The sequence below is a fragment of the Arachis stenosperma genome, chromosome 2 (genome assembly GCF_014773155.1).
Source record: "Arachis stenosperma cultivar V10309 chromosome 2, arast.V10309.gnm1.PFL2, whole genome shotgun sequence".
Taxonomy (NCBI): Eukaryota; Viridiplantae; Streptophyta; class Magnoliopsida; order Fabales; family Fabaceae; genus Arachis; species Arachis stenosperma.
The window spans coordinates 26,185,265-26,193,828 of NC_080378.1; the positions used below are offsets into that span (position 1 = coordinate 26,185,265).

The 8,564-nt window shown below is 33.7% G+C and overlaps 1 protein-coding gene across 2 annotated transcripts; it reads left to right on the forward strand.

Annotated features, from left to right (window-relative positions):
- The first annotated feature begins 502 nt into the window (after nucleotides 1–502).
- On the forward strand, nucleotides 503–5,480 carry LOC130960193 (monothiol glutaredoxin-S10). Of its 2 annotated transcripts, XR_009079031.1 has the most exons (6): nucleotides 503–895; nucleotides 1,023–1,096; nucleotides 2,340–2,414; nucleotides 3,403–3,429; nucleotides 3,693–3,957; nucleotides 5,207–5,480. XR_009079031.1 is itself a non-coding variant. In XM_057885521.1 (5 exons), exons 1-5 carry the CDS (start codon nucleotides 594–596, stop codon nucleotides 3,764–3,766), a joined length of 552 nt encoding a protein of 183 aa, XP_057741504.1. In that variant the 5' UTR covers nucleotides 503–593; the 3' UTR covers nucleotides 3,767–4,156. The 2 variants fall into 2 exon arrangements, 1 of the variants encoding a protein (XP_057741504.1); XM_057885521.1 differs by lacking the exon at nucleotides 5,207–5,480 and having other exon boundaries at nucleotides 3,693–4,156.
- The last annotated feature ends 3,084 nt before the right edge of the window (nucleotides 5,481–8,564 follow it).

The following is an 8,564-nucleotide window of genomic DNA, read 5'->3' on the forward strand; positions in this document are numbered from 1 at the left end:
AAAAAAGCACGTAAATGAAGAAGAAGAACAGAAAGAAGAAGAAGAACGCGCAACAAGAAGAAGAAGGAGAAAGAGAAGGCAAGAAACGAAAGAAAAGAAAAGGAAGAGAAAGAGGAAGAAGAACGTGCAAGAAGAAGAACGAGAAAGAGAAAGCAAGAAACAAAAGAAAAGAAGAAGAAGAGGAAGAGGAAGAAGAAGAACGTGCAGTAAGAAGAAGAAGAAGGAGAAAGAGAAGGCAATAAACGAAAGAAAATAAGAAAAAGATGAGTAAGAAGAAGAAGAAGAACGTAGATCTTGCATCGCGTTTTTGGGATTTATTCGTTAATTAACTTGTAAAGCATATAAGTCCTAATGACTTGTATGCAGAGCTTTTCTTAATAAAAAATTATATTTAACTAAATAATTGATGAAAAAAATTAAGAAAAATTTGAGAAGATCTATTGCCCGAAAATTGGGTTGCGTTGTTTCATGGACATCATAATCACAGCTATATCTTTCATGCAATTCTTTTAACAATAATAAGGGGGCAGAAATTGAAGCAAGTGGGAAAGTATTGGAAAGTGCATCAAGTTCCAAATCACCTCTCTGAAGAAATGGCATTGCCAAACACATTCACTTTCTCACCGCCATCTCTCAATCCCTTCAAGCCTTCATCTTCATCATCGTCTTATATAATCAAATTCTTCACTTGCTCCTTCCCCGTTCCCAGAACAACAATCACCACCCCGAACGCATTTTCTTTCAACACTGGCCCAATCAGGCCCAATATCAGTTCAATCCGTGCCTCGTCATCGTCTTCTTCTTCTTCTTCTTCCTTTGGCTCCCGACTCGAAGAGACCATCAAGAAAACCGTTTCGGGCAACCCTGTCGTCGTTTATTCCAAAACATGGTGCTCGTGAGTTCTCTAACTCTTCCACTGTTATTATTAGCGATTTGATTTGAATTAATTTGATTGTTTTTTTTTTTTTTTAATTTAACAATTTGATTTGATTTGGCTGAATTTTGTGTTTGTGTGTTGGAAGGTATTCTTCTGAGGTGAAAGCGTTGTTCAAGAAGCTCGGCGTGGAACCATTGGTCTTCGAATTGGACGAAATGGGTAATTTGATTCAACTTCCTTTCCTTAATTGGTGGTGTCTTTGATCTGTGTTAGTAATCCCCAAACCCTAAATATTGTTTATTATCATTTGTGTAAAGCTCTCAAGTTAGTATTTTACTTGTTGAAATTACAAGCAAAGTTCATTATAATCCGTAACTTTAAGAAATTTTCTTTTATGAGGATTTTATATATATATATATATATAGTCAGCGACTTATTCAACTAACAATTATGCAATTTTTGTGGAATTAAAGTGATGGTAGGTCTTACTCATCACAAGTTAACGAGCACATGGGCATTTGTGTGTAACTGAATTTTAGGCCTAGTGTTCACATGTCTATATTTTCACATGAGTGTTGCTTGATGGATCATAAATGAATCATGACTAAGAATGTGTATTTGTCTGAGAATGTGTTATCTGAACCTTAATCGTGCTGGTTATTATGAAATATGTTAAGTCTGTCGTTATAGTATGGAGTTCTTTAGGAATCTGAAATATTTCCCATTTTAATCTATATACCCCAAATAGTTCTTTGCTGCTTTTTCTTGTATGTATTTTCTATTCTTGATTCATTAGTTCTATTTATAGTTAATGTTCCTAACAACCACATATATCTTTTGCATCTTGAATATTTAACAAGTTTGAACTATCATCATCTTTGCTCGTTTTGTTGTCTGTTCTTCTTTATGAGCAGTGTATCACTACATAACTACAAGTGTGGATACCTTAGTATAAGGCCTTTTATGAACTTCTTAATGTTGATGCACAGTTAACTACATACTATGTATCTGTATCTTGATGGCATGACTTAAAAACTCTTAATTTTATGTGTGATGATGGACTAAGCATATTGGCATCTTGAAATAGTGTTCCCTGTGAACAGTAGTTGCATGGATGAGCTGCAACAAGGTTATTTCAATTCAAGCGTTGGTTACCATGCCAATCTAATCTCTTAATGTCTTTTATATAGAAGCTGAGTTGGACTATTTTTGTGCTGGAGGATAATTATAACATATCTTCATCTAGCGATCTATAGGTTTTTAACTGATAAGTTTGTTGTCAGCTAACGCTTTCAGTAACGATAAAAATTTGCTTAATTAATCACTCTTTTCTTTTCTGATCTTCACATTGCTTATCATTCGAACATAATGGTGAAAATCATTCTGTGTTACTCATTTTATCATAATCGTCACATCCTTTGTATGTTCTTTGCATTTTAAATATTTATTTCTTTTTCCTTAGGTCCACAAGGGCCACAGTTGCAGAAGGTGTTGGAAAGGCTTACAGGGCAACATACTGTGCCAAATGTATTTATCGGTTAGTACCTTCTCTAGTCCATTATTATTATTCATACAAATAGTTTGTCAATATTAGTCAAATAATTACTCCATACTTTCTCTTTTTCAAAATAAGTGTCTTTTATAATTTTTAAGTTTGTTGAAAAATTAATGTATCTAGACAAACAGATTGTTCATATAAACTAATTTTTCAATGAACCTAAAAGACGAAAGAGATGCATATTTTGAGAAAGAGGGAGTAGCATTTATCAATAGTGTTCCTTTGTTTCTATTGATGGATTTGTTATCATTAAAAACCACCAAACAAGAAAAAGAGGAGGATATTGGCATTAGCTACATAATTGCTAGGTTGTTGCTCATCCAGTTTGATCTAAACCACTGTTGTCATTGAGTAGCAATTTGTTTTATTATTATTTTGGTCTTTCTGGGTATCTCCATAGACATTACTTTGAGGTTAATCCCTTGCGACAAAAGTTGCTCCCAACAATTTTCTTCTCTTAGAGTTTGAACTACGGTTCTCTCCTTTAAAAGATAGCCTCTTTACAACTACACCCAATTCTTGTCATAAAGGAGCAACATAAATTTGTAAATGTTATAACCATTTCAACTCTCTTCGTTTGTAGATTTGTAAAACCACGCAAGTGATCTCTGTGCTTATTTGCAAACAAGTTAAGAAACAGCTTGATATTCAGTTTCTCCATCTAATTCCAAAATCTTTTATGTTATTTTGCCTGATAAGCTTGTAACCTTCAATGATAATGTCTTTTGAGATCCAAAACTGAAACTAGGCTCCAACCATTATTCATATTCATATGAACTTCTCATAAGTCATAACTAAGTCCTTATATATATTATGAGTTATTTCTGTTTCTTGAACAATACATAATGTATTTCATCCAGCAATCTTCTACTATGATTTCACAAGAAAAAAATAGATTGTTACCCTGCTATTAATGTTAATTTTTCTATGGGAACTGCTTATGACTGACCCTAAGGTTCTTTTACAGGAGGCAAACATATTGGTGGCTGTACAGGTATATTTTTTTGGTCTTATGCTTTACCATTATTGATTATGTGAGTGTTGGAGGGATATCTGCAGTTCAAAATAAACAATTATTTTTCCTCACTGATTAACTGTTCTTACATTTGTATCATGAACTATGGCTATATTGAATATGAACTTGAATTTCTTGCAGTTCCAAAGAGTTGAATGCTACATAGTTTAATAGAAAAGAAATAATGTGAATTTCCCTCCTTTCCCCTTATTTTGTTTTTACCATTTAATTCTCTCGTGCAGATACACTGAAGTTGTACCGGAAGGGCGAACTTGAACCGTTGCTATCAGAAGCTACCGCTAAAGGCAAAGACTGATATCGTCCTAGAGGGAATCTGATCCTATTTCCATTTTGTTTCCTTTGGCCAATGCTGTCCTCTCATGTTTGTCACACCTTGGTGGAAAGCATTGCATCTTCATAAATCTGCATTGAAAGGGGTTCTAGAACATAAAGTTGCACCTAAGTTGGTGACTGTGCTGGAAGACTTATATTATTCTTCTTAGTTAGGTAATAAATTAATAATTGAAAAGACTTACATTTAAAGGACTTTTCTGAACGCATAATAACATTGTTTGATTCATGAAAACAACACCTACTAATAGGAAATGGCGCTGTTGCCGTAGTGAAGTCTAGTATCCTTCTCAACCTTTTATATTCTTGTTCATATCACTATTATTCATGGACAAAGTCATTCAAATTCTGTTTATTTTGGTTTTCGTAGATTTAATAAAAATAGTTTTAAGAGTGTACAGAAAAACATACAACGTAGAAGGATAGTGTGGTTGCTTCCGTAGTCCTATATGTTTAGTGCAATGCCTTGGAGTATGCACTACGATAATAATTTGGGAAAATCAAGTGTTTTAGAAACATTGGTGTTTCATTGGTTTTAGTCCTTGATTTAAACTATTATATATTTTATAATAAAGACTAATGGCTAAAACCACTACGATACTATTGTTCTTGAAACACTTGATAACCTTCCAATAATTTGTTAAGCCTTAGTTCTAGATGTTTTAGCCACTCTCTTTTTTGTGTTCGTAATTAACAATATCCTTCATGATTTGGAACAATTTAAACAAAAGACTCTACCACCAAGTGTTTTAAGTAATCAGGTCATTTTAACATATATTTTATCCACGTGTAAGAGATAGAATCCTAACTAATTGATTTTTAACATTTTCTTTGTGATTTCATTTTGAATTTTTTGCTCCTCTTCTTTGCGCTTTCAACTTCGTGATTTCATTCTGGAACTTCTGCTCTTCTTCTCTGCTTTCTCAGATTTTTTGCTCTTCTTCTCTGTGTTCTCAATTTTTTTATCAACATGCTCTGTGTTCTTGTTCACTGCATTGCGGATTGTTGTTTTGCTGTGTTTTTGAAATCAAACATTGAGAATAAACAATGTATGATGCAAGTTCGAGTGCGTTGAACCAAGGCGAGTTAGATGATGCAAGTTCGAATATGTTGAACCAGGGAGAGTTGGATGATTTTTTTGAATCGAATGTAGTTGATGAGGTTTGATTGATAGGATAAATCAAGGTTGATGATTAAGGATTTGAATTTGATTGAAATATGATTTTTGAATTGTTTTAAATTTGATTGTGAAAATATGTTTATGTTGCGTTTTAATTAGAGTTTCGGTGTCTTCTAGAAATAAAGGATGGCGTTATACTAATAAGTTCATTTTTGTTATGGATTGGTCTGTGAAGATTAGTGTTACTGATTTGGTGTTTTCTACATTAAATTTGTGTTATTGCAGTTTGATGTTGATGAGCAGTTTGTGTCAAAGGTTGGGATGACTTTCAACACACTTGAAGAAGATGAAAAATTTTACAAAAATTATGCTAAAGTTGCAGGTTTTGCTACTAAAATAAAGAACATAAATAGAAAGATGAAATAAAAAATCAATTAATTACATGCAATAGAGAAGGAAAATAAAAATCTAACATATCTCCTACTGAGAAGACAAATTCATTAGCTGGATTAAATTGTCTTGTGTGAATTTATATACATATATTGAAGGAGACTGTTGTTTGGGTTATTTCCAAGATTGTTTTAAATCATACACATGCATGCTGTCCAAATCAAGCAGATATGCTTAAACAACATAGGCAGTTAAGTATGTTTGACCGTCACATAATTGAGAATAACGATGAAGTTGGTATTAGGTCAAGTAAGACATATCAATCATTTGTTGCAGTAGCAGGAGGTCATCGTGAACTTAGAGTTATTGAAAAAGATGTTAGAACTTATATTACAAAGGAAGTTCGTAATGTATCTAAACAAGATGATGCCAAAGAATTTGGAACATACTTATTTAGAATGAAAGAAAAGAATCAAAACTTTTTTTATGAGCTTGAACTTGAGGCTGGTGAATCAATTAAAAATGTTTTTTGGGCTAATGAACGAAGCCGGACTACTTTTGAGTATTTTGGTGGTGATGTTTTATTTGATACCACTTATAATACAAACAGGTACTTTGTTGTGCTTGTGTAAAATATTTTCGGTGTCAATTAGAGACATTTGTTGTGTTTTTGGAAATACATATCTGATTTTTGTTGTTGTGTTGTTGAGTTTATACCATTATTTAGTTTTAGGTTTTTTTGTTGGTATGAATCACCATGGTCATTCTACACTTCTTGGATGTGCTTTGATGAAAAATGAGGATATTCAATCATTCAAATGGTTATTTGAATGTTGGCTTCGTTGCATGGGAAGAAACGCTCCAAAAGGCATTCTTACTGATTAAAGTGTATCAATGCAAAAGGTTATTGAGATTTGCATGCCACTACAATTCATAGGTGGTGTATTCAGCATATTATGAAGAAGATTCTACAAAAATTAAATGGCTACAAGAGACACGAAGAAATTTAACAAGAGATGAGTCATGTTATTTGGAATTCTTTTACAAAAAATGCATTTGATAAAAATTGGAATGATTTTGTTACGAAGTATAGTGTTGTAGACAATAAGTGGCTATCAGGTAATAGTGGCTTTATTAGATATTTTGGTGTTGTTAAATTGTAACAACATTAATAAATTATATACATTTTTCGTGTTGTGCTGTCTGATTTACTGTTTTGATGTTTTTTGCAGAGCTTTTTGAAGATTGACATTTATAGATGCCAATATATTTAGATCATTACTTTTGGGTTGGGATGAGAAGCACACAAAGGAGTGAGAGCATACATGTTTATTATGTGCAATAGCTCATTGATTCAATTTTTGAAACAATACGATAATTGCCTAGGAAGCAAAGAGCAAAAAGAGAGAGAATTTGATGCTGCATATTTTTATATTAACATACCTTGTGTAACAAAGTCACCAATAGAAGCTCAATTTCAGCATGTGTATACTCATGCGAAGTTAAGTTCAGGGAAGTTCAAGCACAATTTAGAGAAAAGGTGAATTGTATCACAAGATTAACAGAATACGCTCTAGATTTCACGGCATATGAAGTTTTAAAACAGGTTTCAAACTCCAAATTCAACAAGTTTATAGTTACATAAGACGCAATATCATATGAAGTAAAATGACAATGATTATTATTCGAGTCAAGAGGCATTTTTTGCCGTCATTTTTTGAGTGCATTAAGTTTTGAAAGAGTAGATAAATTGGCACCAAGAAATATATTGGAACGTTGGAGTAAGAATATAAAGAAGAGGCATACACATATCAAGAGTAGCCATGATGAGCCTTTATTAGAGTCAAGAAGTAGGAGATTTGATAATTTGGTATTTTGGTCACACAATATATGTGAATTTGCCTCAGAATTGGTGGGTTGACTGCAATTTTGTAGCGCGCTTATGATAATGTGATGATTGAAATGCAAGAACATAAAGCAAAAAATAAAAGAAAATGCCTTTTATCATATGAAGATGCTTCTTTGGATCAGATTAATGACCTTCAAAACCCGCCACCTGTGAGAACAAGAGGACGTTACAAAAATAGATTGAAATCAAATACTGAAAAACAAATGCATCAAAGAAAAAGAAAAAGAAAACCATTAGTGAGGTAAAATTGATGTGCTTTGATTAGTTAAAATTGAGGCTTTGCATGTAAATACTTGTGCTAATATATGCTTTAACTTTTGTAATTGAACTTTTTAGATGGTGGATTAATGACGTAGCCAAATTCAAGCCTTTATCACAGACAAATTATGAATTATCAATTTAGAGATTGGTGCACGAATTTGTGATCCGCACAACTAACCAGCAAGTGCACTGGGTCGTCCAAATAATACCTTACGTGAGTAAGGGTCGATCCCACGGAGATTATTGGTTTGAAGCAAGCTATGTTTATCTTATTATTCTTAGTCAGGATATTAATTAAAATTATCAGTTGGAATTATTGGATTGGAAAAATAAAAAGAGAATAATAGCGTTACTTGTTGTGCAGTAATGAGAAATATGCTGGAGTTTTGGAGATGCTTTGTCCTCTGAACTTCAACTCTTCCTTGAAATCCTTCTCCACACGCAAGGTCCCTTCCATGGCAAGCTCTATGTAGGGTGTCACCATTGTCAATGGCTACTTCCCATCCTCTCAGTGAAAACGTTCCTATGCTCTGTCACAGCACGGCTAATCATCTGTCGGTTCTCAATCAGGTTGGAATAGAATCCATTGATTCTTTTGCGTCTGTCACTAACGCCCAGCCTTCAGGAGTTTGAAGCTCGTCACAGTCATTCAATCCCAGAATCCTACTCAGAATACCACAGACAAGGTTTAGACTTTCCGGATTCTCATGAATGCCGCCATCAATCCGGCTTATACCACGAAGATTCTGAGTAATGAATCTAAGAGATACTCATTCAATCTGATGTAGAACGGAGGTGGTTGTCAGGCACACGTTCATGGATTGAGGAAGGTGATGAGTGTCACGGATCATCATGTAAAACCCGGTTAATTAACGGCTAATTAACCCATAAATGAGAATTTATTCTAGAAAGCCTAAAATGTGATTTTTTATGGCTAAATGTGATAGAGGAGATTGAGACGAGAATTTTGGTACCAATTTTGTAGAATTCGGACCAAGATTGGACCGAACGGGCCAAACCGGGCCAACCGGACCCAAAGTGGGCCCTTGGCCCAACATAACTTAACCAAAACCCTAGTTTTCA

Coding starts and splice junctions, on each gene's coding strand:
- LOC130960193 (XM_057885521.1), top strand. CDS start 594: ATGGCATTGCCAAACACATTCACTTTCTCACCGCCATCTCTCAATCCC. Junction 896..1,022: donor TATTCCAAAACATGGTGCTC/GTGAGTTCTCTA, acceptor GTGTGTTGGAAG/GTATTCTTCTGAGGTGAAAG. Junction 3,430..3,692: donor ACATATTGGTGGCTGTACAG/GTATATTTTTTT, acceptor TCTCTCGTGCAG/ATACACTGAAGTTGTACCGG.